Consider the following 16,674-nt stretch of genomic DNA (forward strand, 5'->3'; position numbering starts at 1 on the left):
CTATTTATGCACATACTATATCACTGTTATATGATTTAAGTCAGATACTTGGAACAACAAATGTATTCCAATGAAATATTAATATTGAATATTCTGCATTTGATTCTGCTGGAAAAATGTTAACCCAAATCTACAATGCACAAAGCACTGTTGGGTCTGGGTTTTATAAAAGTGGAAACAGGAGCTCATTGACTGTGTCACACAGGCCTCTCAATCATTTGATTCCAATAACAGACTCAGATGCTGTACCAAGTCATTGAGAAATGATTGAGCATTGTGTAACCAATACAAATTATATGGCACAAGCTCATTTGTATTGTACAGTCTCAACACACAGCTGGCACAGGGACATAATGGGAAGTTAAAGAAGGAAGTAGATTTCTAGGTTCAGTGCCCCTTTGTGAGTCCGCCTATTCAGCACACAGCTTCTTAGCCATTAGCCAGGTGTGTGATTGAGGTTAGCACTCCAGCAGTCTTGCCAGTCTCCTCTTTTTTTCCTCCTTTACCTTTGCACTGGCCCATACTGCTGCTTTCAGCAGAAATTAGCTGTATTAAGGCAGTGACTAATCGCTTCACGTTTTCCCTTCAGCTGCATTTGCGGGCCGGGCCGCGGCTGTCTGGATCCATAGGTAATGCTAGCCTTATACGAAAGCCAGACCATCTCAATCAATAGCCGCCCCCAGGCAAGGACGGACATAAAGGGGAGGGGAAGGAGAACAGGATGCCGCCTAATTCAATGAAATAGACATTACCCGGTGCTCGCAACGCGCCAGGGCATGAGTAATCATAGACAAATTCATTTTAGAGCCCAGGAGCCCAGTATTGCTTTCAATTAAGGGCAGAGTTTAGAGTGAGAGGGGTGCATATAGTGGGAGCATGTGTGAGTGGACAGGAGGAGGAGGAGGGAGACATTCAGACAGAGCTCGGATCAGGTTCTGTTGACATTGCCAATTTGTAGCTGAGGTCTTCTTCAGGCATTTAGAGCAGCTGCAGGAGTCGGCGTAATGCTCAACTAAACCAGTTCACTGTGAGACGCAGACAATGATCCATCTGCAAGAGGATGGTGTTGTTGTTTTCCTACTAATGGAAAATATAATACATTACAGGATGCTGCTGATGAAGTGGCTAAACAACAAATGAAATCAACATGAATCTTGTAACAAACTTGTAACAGTGCTGCTCAAAAGAGACAGAGAAAGAGGCAAAAGCTGCTTTTACACTGGACAAAAACACCCACCAACATCTGGCTTTTTTCTTCAGTGGGAAAGAGAATAATCAACATTCACTCCCGGGTCAAATGACTCTGCTGTAGTTACGTTTATCGGCTCCAGCTCTGATCAGCAGTGATGGTGACAGGAGGGTGGACACGCTAAATGCTAAAAGACTGAGGCTAAAGTTAGCTTACATCTCAGCAAACATTGGTCGGATGGTGAAATACAGCAGGTATATCTACATGACAGAAATTCACTCATTAACGTGGGAAAAGAAAGCACAGAGGCCTGATTAGTGCAGCAGACCTTGGGACGCATCACCCAGCCAGATAAGCTGGACCGCGATCACGGAAGACAGCCGGGATAAGAGCTAAGCTAACTCGGCTTAGACTTAAGACAGCGAGCCAGAGAGATGCATCGTCGTCGACCAACTTTGATTCTGCATCAGCCCACATCCTCCTCCTCAAACCCCCACAGAACAAATGCAGATGCAGTGCTATCTTGTTTGTCTGGAGGTAAAGTTACTGCAACTAGTAAACTAGCGTTAGTTCCATTCTCCACACGTGTGGATGTGTTTCACATTTTTGAGAGACTACAAAAAAAACGCCACCGTCCAGACTCTTCTCAGAGCCTCCTGCACACTTTCAACATTTAGAGACATGTGAAGCTTGACAGCCCTAAGCTTGTTAAGCTATGACTGGACAGTTGCTGTTTGGAGGTGGGGCTTAGAAAAGTGTCATTTGTGAAGACAAGAAGGAAGCATGAATTACAGCAATCTAAGCATCACTTCTTCTTACTGTTTCTAGTGAAAAATGGCTTGTTTTCCTGACGAAATGTATGAACTTGTTATCATGTGAACACCTAATTGGTGTTTGACCAACTGGTTATATGCTTGGTATTTTGAAAGGCAGTGTTTTGAAAGGACAAAGAAGTGACATGATATTAGATTTTTGTGTCCAATGTAGAGAAGTGTATTTAATGATTTGGAAAATACTGTGTGCTGTGTTTTGCAAAAGCATGAGGCTGAGAATGTGCTGATAGTTGTGCAGATATGGGCTGATGTTTTGCCTCTTGAGTGTCAGGTTTCACTAACTGTGTGTTATTTTTAACTTTAGTGTGAAAGCAGTTGTAACAAAAAATAACTGTAAAACTCAATGGGCAAAATAGTCCAATCATGTATCAGAGCATAAAGGAGGCCTCAGGTGACCTCTGCTGTGGTGGGGAAAAAATAGAGGCAACATAGAGAACAGAGAGGAAGAGGAGGAGAGAGCAAGAGGGGGGAAAAAGAGGAAGGCAAGTCATGTACTCAATCATATTTGTGCATTGACTTCATCATTATATCTCCATAAAGACGGCCTAAACATGCTCTTACTGTGGTGTTTTGAATTTCTTGAGCACAGCAGTGTTTAAGTGGTTCAAACAAAGTCAGATCACATGAAGCCTGTGTGTGCCGTATGGTGACAAAGTTGGGTTTTTACTAATTATTGTACCGTTTTGAATGAAGTGTTTCGTTTTGCAAAAGATCTGAGGTGCCCTGCTGCTTGTGTGTGTGGTCGGCTGAATTGTGTGTTGTGTCTTGACAACATTAGCCTTGTTTTCAAAATCATAAAAACTGTTGTGTGTCCTGCATGCACATGAGCTGAGCTACGGCTTTCCAGCACACATCAGAAATAAAAAAAAAACAAGATAAAAGATAAAACAGAGGCAAACTCATCTACCGGCAGTAGGAAAAGGGCAGTCACCTACTTTCAGTGCGTTTATCCACGTTTAAAAACCCTGCATATACATGCTAATGTTGGTCTAATGTCTTTTTAGACAAAGACTGGGAAACTCATGAGACATGACTGTAATCAAAATGACTCACCACTGCTATCATAGTCCTAAAGCCAAACTGATCTACTCCGCATCTACAGAGAATTGACTTCCCATAACACCTTGTATTTATCCAGAAATGTTGGCGTTTGTACTTCAGACAGGAGAAAAACACTTCCTGAACAGAATGTGTGTGATTGCTGAGAGCTGTAGAGCTGACTACAGCTTGACGTTTTTGTTTTTTTTTTCTGCATCTCTTTGAAATGAGTTTAACACTGAGAGTCAACAAAAATTCTAATGTATTTTCTAACTGAAAGGTTATGAAAGTACTTATTATGAGCTGAAGCGTGTTTGGAAGAAAAACTGAAAGGAGTCTTTGGTACACGCAAAGCTGTGTTACAGATGCATTGGCAGTGAATGGTTTTGCTGTGTTTTATACTCAATGCAGTATAAAAGTCAGTGTTCTGATCTGATGAATGCCTTTGCCTCGCCCTGTGTTTTCAAAAGAAACTGCAGAATAGATATAATATAAAGGATGTGTCACTAATGTGTTTCCAAAATCTATTTTGTCATCATGAGATCATTGTCAGTCAGTTTCTAAAGACCGTCAAATCTCAAATAAAAGACAAAACCCAAATTACATGTCAACCTTTATGATCAAATAATTGTGCTTTAATAGAAGAGGATTTGACATGCAACACCTTTGATCAACCAACACAATCTGATGGATTATTACAGATTAAACTACCCAACATAATATAAAGTAGTTAAAAGAACCTCCTTGATGAGAGAATTGTTAAAACACTAAACCCTGTTCCCTGAACCAAACACGCACAGCCCTAAACCCATTTATCAAATCATTTATTCTTTTAGCAAAACTCTAAAAATATTTTTACTTGCTAAGACACATTTTGCACTGTGATGCACTTCTGCTGCAAAATGTTGCAACACAACAATACAACTGTCATCATTTACACACAACAACGACGTTTCTAATGATGTGATTTTCACTTTTCAACAACTGTTTACATACTGAAATTGGAACTTTAAATGCAGTCACTGAAATCTGAAACTCATGCATCGAATCCATAAACCAAGCCTGCAACACTGCACCATAATTTCTGCCGAACACCCTGAACACAGTTTTCTACAAAGGCTCAACATTTGAAATTACAGTAAAATTTATCATGCTTCTTAGGAAAGCAATGATGCAGGGCTTTATTTACCAATATTCACCACCAGCGTTTCATGTAGTAAAGGCCTGCATGGTCTGTGGCTGAAACCTACATATCAGGAAACATTTCTACAGCTGACTTGACCTGCGAGTTATGTGCAGTGCATCATAGAAGCAGGTTGCTTTATGTCAGAGAGAGAGACTGAGAGAAAGAGGATGGAGTCAGGGGTTAGCTGTGTGGAGAAAAAATGTTTTGTTTATGTTTTTACACTGAAATTATTTGGGACCAATAGGTTTTGTGTGTTTCTTTATTAAAACTTGTAAAAAAAAAAAATAATCTGATGCCAGATTTTTTTTTCTTTATTATTGTTATTGTTATTCAAGTATTTATTTTTTTGTTCATGACAATTTCAATAAGCTTAGCCTTTGGCTTAGGTTGTACATATTTAGATATTGGATAAGTATATTACGATATTTTAGGGAATGACATAACAGCTATTGCAGAGTACAAAATACTGTAATACAGCTCTGGGAAAAATGAAGAGACCACTGCAAAATGATCATTTTCTCTGGTTTTACTATTTATAGGTATGTGTTTGAGTAAAATGAACATTTTTGTTTTATTCTGTAAACTGCAGACAGTTCTCTCAAATTTGAAATTAAAATATTGCCATTTAGTGCATTTATTGGCAGAAAACGACAACTGATCAAAATAACAAAAAAGATGCAGTGTTTTCAGACCTTGAATAATGCAAAGAAAACACATTCATATTCATTTTTAAACAACACAGCACTAATATTTTAATTTAGGAAGAGTTTAGAAACCAATATTGGTGGGGTCATCTCAATATTTAATCACAGCAGTGTTTTTTAGAATCTTCCTCATAAAATAAGATTTGGTTCGGGTGATCATCTAATCAGTGTTTCATTAAGTAGAATGAGGGGTCTTGTGTTGGAATCCAGCAAACTCTTCATTTTTTCCAAGTGAAACCAAAATAAAAATCAGGATTCTTGATAATTTTATGTCAGATACAAACTGTGTTTTCACTGTACTGTATCTAATGACAAACACAAACAAGAGCTTCTATTGGGGATGTTTTGACTGAATATTTTTATCACACATTTTCTTTATGGTCTGGTTGTGTTCATTTTGCTAAAAAAGTCATGTTTAATTCACAAATGATATGCATTTGAATGCACAAAAACTAAAACCTTCAATTGATGTGACATGTGAGTCTGCAGACAAACAATGTAATTATGGTTTGAATAAATGTATGTCATGCAGCTGTCAGCGTGGTGGTTACGGGGTAGTTTCAGTGCTTCAGGGTTAATCAGTTCTACCAAATATGCACATTTACATTCACCCACATATGTATGACACATATAGAAAAATGTTTTCTGTCACTGTTTCCATGGTGTTGACCTTAACCTTGCTTTTTTTTCCCCATCTCCCTGTACTGCAGATATCTATCTATTCATCTGTCCCACCTCTTATGTTCTTCCTGTTAATCATTTTCCTCTTTCGCTGTTAAATATTTGCTGATTTTCCATCGCTGTGTGTTTCATCGAACCACACAGTGTACATCCAACAAAGGGTTAAGGTTTCATAGAAGAGTGTGGGCATGCAACCATTAAGATCCCTGGCAATGTAGTCATCCAATTGTCGTCAGACATACATATTTATGGATATTGTGCACTTGGACTGATATTCATGATGTTTCAGTAGAATAAAAGTGAGTGGGATGTAAGAGATGGCATCCATGCAGGCATTTCTATAAAAATGCAATTTAAACAAGAGCACACTCCTCCAGGAACAAACCTCCACCAACACTGGACAAGTCTCCAGCAGCGCCTGTTTATCACTAAATAATACAGTTTTGGAGGCTGCATCTTTTCCAGTCCCTTTTGGATTTGATTTCACAACAAAATGGCATTAAGATTTCCTAACAAAATAGCAATTGACTGCATTTCTGCTCAACTGCCAATGTAGAAGTCTTGAATGCCAGACTCTCCCACCAGCTCTGGAACGCAGCTTTGGAGCCACTGTTGTGATTAAAAACATGTTGATGTATCTGCAGATCGCTGGAATCTAATCAACTGATCCGTTTATTCTTTAAAGATTTGTTTGTTTTTTTTATTTGAAAGGGACAGCAGAAGATATGACAGGAAAAGGGGAAGAGGGAGAGAGGATGACTCACAGCAAGGGCTGCAGGCGGGAGTCGAACTGGCGGCCGCCGCAGAAAACAGACCCCAACTGGTCCTTTTTAACCTCCTTTCATATTTTAACAAGGATTATGTCTTTCTAAGATTGAGAAATCCCAGAAATGTGTGTTGAAAGGATAGCTTGGATTTTTTTTGAAGTGTGGTTGTACGAAGTTCCTATCCATTGTCAGTGGATTAAATGACCACAATGTGTCATCAGAGATCAAGGAAACTTGACATGAACACTGCAACCGTGGTGTCTCCTTCTGAAATTTGATTATTGAAAAATCTTTTGTATGTCCATTTCACATTAATCAGAGTTCAAATTAATGCAGAAATTTGGCCAAATGAGTCAGTGGCTGTTTATGAGTTGCAGGAAATCATTAATAATCTTGTAGAAGGCGTAGATGATTATAACTGTTAAATTGAGAAAAATGTAAATAGAGTTTGGCAGGCAGTGAGACAAGCAGCTACTGAACTCATCATCCAGAGTGAGTTATTTCAGAGCAGTGGGCTTTTGTTTTCAGGATAACAGGCTGAACTTAACAGTTGATCAACTTACTTACCTCACTTGTTATTGTCAGTTTATGAGGTTGCATGCGTCCCGTGTTCCTGCAGAGCTCCTGCAGCCTGCCTGTCTCTGCTGTGTCTGGGGAAGAGGGGACGAGAAGACACAACTCACTTCAACCATAGATCATATATTACACAGCATATTTAATATACAGTTTATGGTTTAAACTCGATATTTGGATTGCAGTACCTATTAGACTAAGTTTTAGTCGTTTCTGCTTCCTCAGCCCACCTCAACCAAACTGACACCCAAATATGGTTATTTCTGGCCAGAATGTCTAGACATAAAAATATAAGCCCACGCTACTCAGAAATTTCCCTGTAGAAACCAGCATATGAGGTCTCAGATACTCTGTCTGTGTTTGAGAATATAGAAATATATTTTTGTTTAGAAAGAATATCCGGAAAACCCATGACTATACTTCTGTACTCTCAGTGTTAGTGAAAAATTGAGGGCTGACCCCTCCTTTATTCAAATTCATTGGCAGATTCAAAGGCTAATGGAGTGTAGCATCGGGGTTAGAACACTCACACTTGCATGACTGCTCTCTAAAATAGACTTGCTTCAAGTTATTTTAGTGACAATGTCACAGAACCAAGAAAAGACTCCACCACCTTCTCCTACTGCGCTTTCACGCTGCTTTTCAGACAGGGCTGGCCGCATTTATCGCATGTCATCAGGGTGTGATTCATGCTTCGTTGAAACGTCATCAGCTCCAAGCTTGTAGCGCAAGGTCCTTGTTTTAAACTTGAAGAGTGAGGGACAGTTCACCCCAAATATAAAATACATATTCTTCCTTTTACCTGTACTTCTCTTTATCCATCTAGATAGTTTTGGTGTGAGTTGCATAGTTTTTGAGATGTCGGCTATAAAGATGTCTGCCTGTTCTCCAGAATAGATGGCGCTTGGCTTGTGGTGATCATGTGTCTCTTTCCAGTGGTCATGATACAAAAATTCATGTAGGAACTACTTTCTTTCTGCAGTGGAATCTACCAGACCTACTTTACAATCTACGGTAACTACTTTCTTTCAACAAGATCTGTGAATTATCTCGACTAACCAGCTGATGATTTTTGGAAACACTGGTTTTAAATTTTTCTTTTTTTTCAGTTAGAAGGCAGACATCTCTACAGCTGATATCTCCAAAATTCTGCAACTCACACCCAAAGAATAGCTATAAATAGCACTACAGGCCTGGGGAAAAATATGTATTTTTTATTTTGGGGTGAACTGTCCCTTTAAACAAACCTGACGACCATCACAGTTGTAACAACAGTGTTAAACAACACAAGCAAGCACCAGATTTGGGCAGAAATTCAGTTTCTGCAGTTCACAGTAAGACAGAGTAAATATGCCGGTGACAGAGTAGTTATTTTCTCTCATTTCATTGGCCTTCACACAGTTCAAACACCGCTGCAGCAGTATTTGAGAGGGGCGATGACTGCTATTTTCAACAGCTGTATCAACACATCAACTTCAGCTATTTTTCTATGTATTCAGTAAATGCCAAAGCAATACACCTTGCCTGATTTTTAGCGACGTCTCAATGAAATCGTCTTTTAATGGCTCACATCTCATCCTCCTCATTGCAGAGATCAGCTAGTTCCCACTGACAGCAGAATTATAGGTCTGTGCCGCTCGCAACGCCGCCTGAATGGGAAATGGGACTGTGGCGAGGCAGCTCCGTGCCGAACACAAAGGAGAACATCTGAATGTAGGGCTGAATGTAGAGCAATTAATTAGGGTCATGTGGCCTATTATCTACATTTTCCATCCCATCATACATGTCAGAGGCAGGTATGAGTCTGCAGTCACATAAAGAACATAAATGTAGGGATAGCATACCATGCAGTTTGTAGTGAAACAGAATCAGATGAACAACTTCTTCAAAAAGTCTCATTAATTCAGAGAAAATATGCAAGTCTTTGGGTAGTTTTTGTTGTGAGGCCACATGCAGGGAGGTATGGCAATTAGACTGGTTTGTGTTATAAAGTGAGCTGAGCTCACTGTTGAGATAAGATGAAACTGGGTCAGAGCAGCAGTACAGGATCAGATGTAAAATGTAACAGACATTGATGAAAGATAATGCCTCAAACAGAACATATTTAAGATCAGTATTCTGTTTTTATAATGTTAATATTGTACTTCAGTAGCCTTGATAAGTGATCTCCTTTTGATATTTTCTTCTTTCAAAATCACATACTATCACAGTTGATGTGTGAAAACCTCAATGAGTGTTTTCTCTTCAGTTCAAAGAGCATCGGTGATGTTGGGTGTGGTCAGAAGTGAAAAAAGAGCAGTTGCCTGTGCAGCATATATCTTTGTATCTTTTATTTATATTTTTTCTATATTCTTGTATAGAGTAATATAATGCACTCCTTTTCTTTGACATACTGACTGTACAGAGTGATGCTTAGCTTGATGAGCTATCTATTCCCCTCATCATAATTCACATCAGTGGAAAAAAATCCATCAGACCACTTGTAAAGTTTTAACAGATTACTAAGACAAACACAAAAAGGTGGTACATACAAATTATCAAAAATGTCCAAAGTATCCATCAAGCATCCATCACATCATCACATCACAAGCAAAAATCAGCACTGAGAAGAAGAGAAGGAGAGGTCACAAAACTGTCTGGCTCTACTCTCCCTTTGCCTGACTGCCTGAGCTCAGGTTAACCTCTCACAGGAGCCTCAGTTAAACTAATTAAAGGTGTGCAGTAACTTGGAAACACCAAACTGTTACAATTTTGTACATATGAACTGGAAATACTTGTAAATATGCCTGTTAATTCCTTCTAAATTAATTACATTTATTAAATTAGATTATTTATTGCTTACTTTTTTAAACCAAAAGTCAATGAATTGCATTTAGGCTCCTACACATACTTACAATTTCTATTTCCATTCCTATATTTTCTATATGCTTACATATACATCTGCTCTTGAATGGCATTAACTGTACTGGAAACAATTTCCCCATTTCTGATTCTGATTCTGATGATTTAGCATGCTAATATTTGTGATAGAGATATGTGGACTTGAGCAAACTTTACAGCATTTTCACAGAGCCAAAGTCCTAATGCCACTTCCTGTCTAGCTACTTGTTCCATCATAATCTCTCATTAGTTCTTTCTTTCATTTGTTTTTGTGAAAGTACAATAGGTTCTTGGACTTTAATATCCTTATCCTAAAATAAATGAGAATAGAAATGGAATAGAATATTCTTAAGTATGTTTTTATTTGTGTATAATCAATTGAAAATTACAATTGTTGTGTTTTTAATAACTTAGAATGAGCCCTTTATATCTCCAGAGGGAGCGGTTCCTCCTCCATGCAGCTCGTGAACTTTTACTATGAGCTGAGAGAAGTAGAAAACAGGTTGGTTTTAGTTTTTCTTCCTTCATTACTTTAGGCTGTTTTTCAAAGTTCATTATTAGAAAGTAAGCCAGCTCACTTTATGTGAATTATTGACATTAAAATACCCTCTTGTCCAGGCCGTCTTTTGAGTGGGCAGAGTGTGCTAGTGTTTTATGCTAGGGCCATTTTTTTTTTTTTTTACAATAAAAACTCTTTTCTGATTCACTTCAATCTACAGGCACAATCTCACTATATATATAACTAACCTGTGATGAAGTATAATTATATTGACTGGCCCGACACTACAAGTGCTGGTTTTACCAGATGGAACTGATGTTTGCAGTTCATACCATTCAGCAGGACAGATTGGGGGGCATAATAAAACCTTCAAAAATGTCGTGCTTATGCATGAATTATTATAAAAGGTGAATGAAGTGCTTGCCATGGACGTACATATAATGACTGGCCCAGCACTATGTGCTGGTTTTTACCAGATGAAAATGGCTTATGGGGTTCATTCCACTCAGCAGTATAGATATGGGGTGGGGCATACCAAGAAAAACTTTTAAAAATGTTGCACTTCTGTACAAATTTTATCAAAAGTGGAAAAAGTGTTTGCTACAGGCATATATGTATTGACTGGCCCTGCACTACAGCACTGGTTTTTACCAGATGAAAAGGATGTATGCAGTTCATACCACTCAGCAGAAGAGATGGAAGGGACATAACAAAACCTTCAAAAAGTGTTGCGCTTATGCATTAATTATTTCAAAAGTGGATGAAATGTTTGCCACAGACATACTCATATTGACCGACCCAACACTACAGTGCTGGTTTTCACTAGATGAAAGTGACATATGTGGCTTTTACCACTCAGCATAATAGATAGGGGGAACATAAACAAAACCTTCAAAGAGTGCAGTGTGTATGTATGAATTATTTCGAAAGTGAACTCAGCCTCTATTAAATGTATATTTTCAATTAAATCTACTTGTAATTAATTTCAAAATAATCATTCAGGGGGACATACATCTATCCATTGACCATAAGGGTTACAGGAGACTGGAGCCTATCCCAGCTGACACTGAGCGAGAGGTGGGGTACACCCTGGACAAGTCACCAGTTCATCACAGGGCTGACATACAGACAACTATTCACATCCACAGCCAATTTTTCGAGTTACCAATTAATCTATAATGTTGCATGTCTTTGGACTGTGGGAGGAAGTCGAAGTACACGGAAAGAACCCATGTGGACATGAGGAGAACATGCAGACAACTTCATGTTTTTTAGGGGTGGATACATCCCCTCCATCTCATTTGACTTTTTAACTTAACTCTCTGCTGCCTAAAAACCCTGAAGCATGTATGAACAAGGCGCAGCAACAATATCACATATGTTTTTAAAATAATAACTTTCCCAGTCAGGTTTTTTTTTTTTTTTTTTGTTTGTTAAAAAACATAAAAATAAGTCATTTTAAATGAGATTTTCATACTTCTTCAACAGAATCCATAAGTTCCAGTTTCATTTTAACTTTCTGTAGCCACCAGGCAAAAACATACTTTATACACCACTGAGAAATACCATGAACATTCTTCTTTTTCTACTGCTCTCCTATTCCTGTGAGTGTCGACTTCATTATGTCCATAGGTGGGGTTGGGGGCAACATGGTGCCCCCGGTGTGGCCAGTAGCTCCAGCCCTGCTCTTTGAGTAAACAGTCAGGTGTTAAAGCAGGGACGGTGACATTTCAGTCCTGGATGGCTCTCTGACTATCTTTCTCTCGCAGCCTCTGCAAAAAGTGACTCCAGTGCTCCTCTGGCCTCGGGCTTTCACTCCGCGGACATTTACTGTCAAAGGATGCTTCTGCACACACACAAACTCACATGGAGCCACACATCGGCTTCTTCACCACTTGTCGAAGGTGTTTTAGGGTTCCCTGTCAGCTCAGTAACGCTGTGACTGACGCTGACTGCAGAGGTTGTCTGAGGGGGAGTTGAGAGGGAGGTCAGCAGTGCAAAACCAAATATAGAATCGATTTTATTTGTAAGAAGTGGCAAAAAGGCAGCAGGGGAGACATCATGGCCTCATAATGATGACATTTTGAAATTCTCTATTTACCACATGAATGGAAATGTTTAGCTTTTTCAGCAGCTGCCTCTGTTTGGGGCTCGTGATGTTTATTCTGTTTAATTGGAATTCAGACGACTTGGCAGCGCACACTGTCAGCTGTTTTCAGACGACATGAGATGCTTCTGAAATGTCACTTCTCTCTGATGTATCCTTCTGAAGCCTGCTCAGTTTCACATCAAACTGTATCCTTCCAGTGATGAGACCCTGTTGCTTTTCTCGTCCTCCTCAGGTATATACGGGCCAGACGAAGGCTGGGCCTCAGCCTACCCAGAATGCAGAGAGAGAAACCAGTCGCCGATCAACATTGTGGACCAGGATACCAAAGTATCCACAGAGTATCAGGAACTGACGCTGGAGGGCTTTGATACTGAATCCTCTAATAAGACGTCTATGAAGAACACCGGCAAAACAGGTAGAGTAAAAGCAACACAAGCTCCTGCTCTAGATTGGATTTCTGCTGCTTCATAACTCCTGGATATATGTGGGATAAACTTGTTTCTGCACTCATACTGACTGAAATGTTGCAAGCTCAATGTTGAAAATGAAAAACTAAGAATATGGACAATTTGGCTTAGGTGCTGATATGATTTGTTTAACACCTTCGAGGGCCCCAAATAGTTCTTGTGTTTCACATTTAGGGTGTTGTCACATCTCATCTGTTTGGTTCAGTCTGTCAACAAACAAGAACCTTGTGCAGGTTCGAAGTTTGTTCAACTCATGAACCATCTAAGAACCCACTTGCTGTCCCACCGGCTAGAGACCCTGCTCAATCCGTAACTGTACAACAAGGTTGTGCTGGAAATATTGAGGTCAACGTGAGCGACCACGATCTTTCACTGACCTTAACCAAAGTTTTTGTTGCATAAACTAACCACACTAACTAACCACCTACCAGTCATGAACTCTGGTCTCCATTATCACAGCCCTGTGCTTTGTGCATTAAACCATCCAAACCACTTACTGCAGTGTAACAACATAACACGTCCTGGGTTGTAGAAAATGTTTCCAGTGAACATCCATCCAGTATCCATGCAGTAATTTCATTTCCATCAAAACATATTTGTAAGAATTATTCAGTACTTTTTGGCACACAGAGTTGATGGTTGAGGTCATGGCAGCATTTCTAAAAAGAACTCCCTGTTCCCCATGTAATTGTGCTCTCACAGGTTTATCTGCTTTGAGGGATTGTGGCTAATATCAATGTGCTCAATTTCTCTTTGCCACCAAATAAAGTGTTTTAGATAATCTGGATAAATGGGCAGTTGGTTTACAATCTGTCTTATAATTGCACTCCCTGACTAACAATTGGCCTCATTCACCAAACATTCTTAAGAGGAAATTAATTCTTAAAACTCACTTACGCAGTTTTCACAAATTCTCTGCACATTCTGTTCTTACCTAAAGACAAATCCCACATAAAAAAACTTTGATGAATGCCAAACACTAAAGAGCACACTTACACATTTTTGTGTTGACATATTTGTGCAAAATAATTGGTTATTGTGTTTTCTTCAATTCTACAGTTGGATAATATAGGATTTAAATTACAATGTATATATGTATGGGTGGGACTCGATTAAAAAAAAATAATCAAATTAATTAGAGGCTTTGTGATAAATTAATCTCAATTAATCACATTTTAATGGCATAACAATATTTGCCACAAGAAGAAACATTTTTCAATTTAAATGGATTTTGGTATATGACTGAATCAAATGATAGACACATGCAAACATTTAAACAACAAAATATTGATTATTTTGCATCAGTCTGACAATGGCACAATAAATTATAATGGTGGCTATATTCAAGCTTTCATAGAACTTTAAAAATGATTTCATTTTAATTATTCAAAGCGCAGCGTTTTGTCCATCTGATTATGTTTACTTGCTCAGATTTTGTTGATTAAATCCTCTTTCCTTGCTCTTTGTGCTTCTACCATGGATATATACATATATATATATATATATATATATATATATATATATATATATATATATATATATATATATATATATATTCAACATTTTCTAAATCATTCTGGCCATTTGAGCCCAACTCAAACTCTTAAGTTTTGACATAAACTAAATTTTGTCGACCAATAACCTTTACTTGTCTTCTTGAATCTTAAAATGGTATTTCTAAATTTGGTTACAATGAACTGTGAACCTGATTTGTTGTTATTTTGGTGCCTGAACATTAAATTGTTTTGATCGAAAATGTAAAAACTTTATGAATCACTCATGTTCATTTGAATGAATTTACTCTATAGTTATACAACTATTTTTTTTTAAATACAATTGTTTGGGTTTCTAAAACCCAAAGATTTAAGTTTATCTAATGAAGAAAAGTAAATTCAGTTCTCAAAAATCTATTGTGGTACGTTGCCTCGAAACTTTACTTTTAACAATGATAAATGAAAATGAAAATGTAAAACCATTGCTAAATTTCATACAATTTTTTTTTTTTTTTTTTTTTTTTTTTTTTTTTTTTTTTTTGCCAAAGTCACAGAGAGCCACTGGAGAGAGGCTAAAGAGCCACAGGTTGCAGATCCTCATCATAACGGATAGAAGTGATGGTCAAAAATCTGACAATAAGAACCATAGTGTAACAAACTTAAATTCCTTTTAGATCTTGTGTGTCATTGTTTTACTTGTCACTAAACATCATATTAATCAAAGTTAAGATCACAGTATGTAGTCACAAACCCCCGCATGTCAGTCACAGTCACGTTCTTCAAAGAACTGTAGCTGATGACACACTGTTTGTATCCATATAACGCTGTGACAGAGCACAGTGCACAGAGAATGAAAAGCTGAGGCGTGACACCTCTAATAATCCACCTCATATTGGCAGGTGTCTGCATGTCAAACATCTGTTGCATCACTTCCCTGCACATGATTATAAAACAAGACAGGTGCAATCTGCAGCGAGTCATTTATGATGAAGATTACACATCCCATTTCCATTCAGACATGCTGCATCCATATTAGTACAAGTGCCGTGGCAGGTGTCAGCGCCTGCAGGATTCAGCAGCACCGGGCCATCTGCATTTGGCTCTCTTGGCATGTCGAGGACCCTCGTTGTCAGCCACAGGTATTTTTCACAATTCCAGGTTGTCAGTAAGATGGATGATCCTTCCCCTCAGTGGAGAAATGGAGTTGAAAGGCTTTTGAGAGGCCGAGGCCACAGGTGGCTGGCACCGCCGCTGACAGCACGCTGAGAGCTGCCCAGAGCACAGCTGTGTGTTCAGCACAATGATGTTTTACATCCCATCATTTGCTCAATCAAGGATGTGTGTCATGTGTGATGACACATTTGGGTAAATTGTCAGTTTGTCTGTAGGTTTACTGTAGCTTCACTAAGCAGATTATGTTGTGTAAAAATAAAGCTCATCCTATTAGCCTTAATGAGGGAGAGACACTGCAGCACATTCAAGTGTCTGATCCTGTCAAAGACACCATATCTCAACAAATAAGATTTGATAGAGCAGAGCCAGGCTCACTGCTTCCTGTTTACAGTCTGTGTGCTAAGCTTGACTAACGGGATGTTGGACATAGTTTCATATTTAAGGTACAGACATGATGGTGGGGTCAATCTTCTCATCTTACTCTTGGCAAGAAAGCCAATAATAACTATAATATTTTCCAAAATGTCAAACTATTCATTAATTGAATAGGCACATTAATGCTCCCCAAAGAACCTTTTTGTTACATGACACTGTGTTTCTCGCTGTGCTCTCCTGTGTCCAGGTACTGTACCTCCTCTCCTTGCAGCTGCAGGCCATCGCAATCTTGTTTATTTCCTCTCATCAAGAAAACAAATCAACAAAAACTTACTTCAACAACTTTACTCAGTTTTTGAAAGAATTTTTTGGGGGGTTTCTTAAACTCAAAGTTTCAAGTTCATCTGAAAAAGAAAAGTTGAATTGGGCTCAAAACTCAAAAATCCATTGTTGCCTTGAAATATTGATTTTTTTCATTTTAGCCTCCTTCATAAATGAGACAAAATAAGTGTATTTAAGCAGAATTAACAGGCCATTGTTTTTTCCTCTCATCAGCAGAACGACAGACACATTTTAAATGCATTATAAAAAAATGTGCTTCAGATATAAATCTTAAATTCTGCAGAATTTCTTCCACAGTCTTTTACTTTTTTCCTGGGACCCGAATAAAAGCTCCTGTGACCCACCTGTGGGTAACGAGCCAGTG

General features: G+C 38.5%; 1 protein-coding gene across 2 annotated transcripts in view; it reads left to right on the plus strand.

The window, feature by feature from the left end:
• Positions 1–16,674, plus strand: part of LOC146331006 (receptor-type tyrosine-protein phosphatase gamma-like) — a 660,966-nt gene that overhangs the window by 363,150 nt on the left and 281,142 nt on the right. For both annotated transcript variants that reach the window (XM_084725921.1, XM_084725912.1), the window contains exon 3: positions 12,693–12,875. In XM_084725921.1, the coding sequence (XP_084582047.1) occupies positions 12,693–12,875 (183 nt within the window). The remainder of the gene's footprint in view (positions 1–12,692; positions 12,876–16,674) is intronic.

This window comes from Lutjanus erythropterus, chromosome 2, assembly GCF_056507025.1.
Source record: "Lutjanus erythropterus isolate fLutEry1 chromosome 2, fLutEry1.hap2, whole genome shotgun sequence".
NCBI lineage: Eukaryota > Metazoa > Chordata > Actinopteri > Lutjaniformes > Lutjanidae > Lutjanus > Lutjanus erythropterus.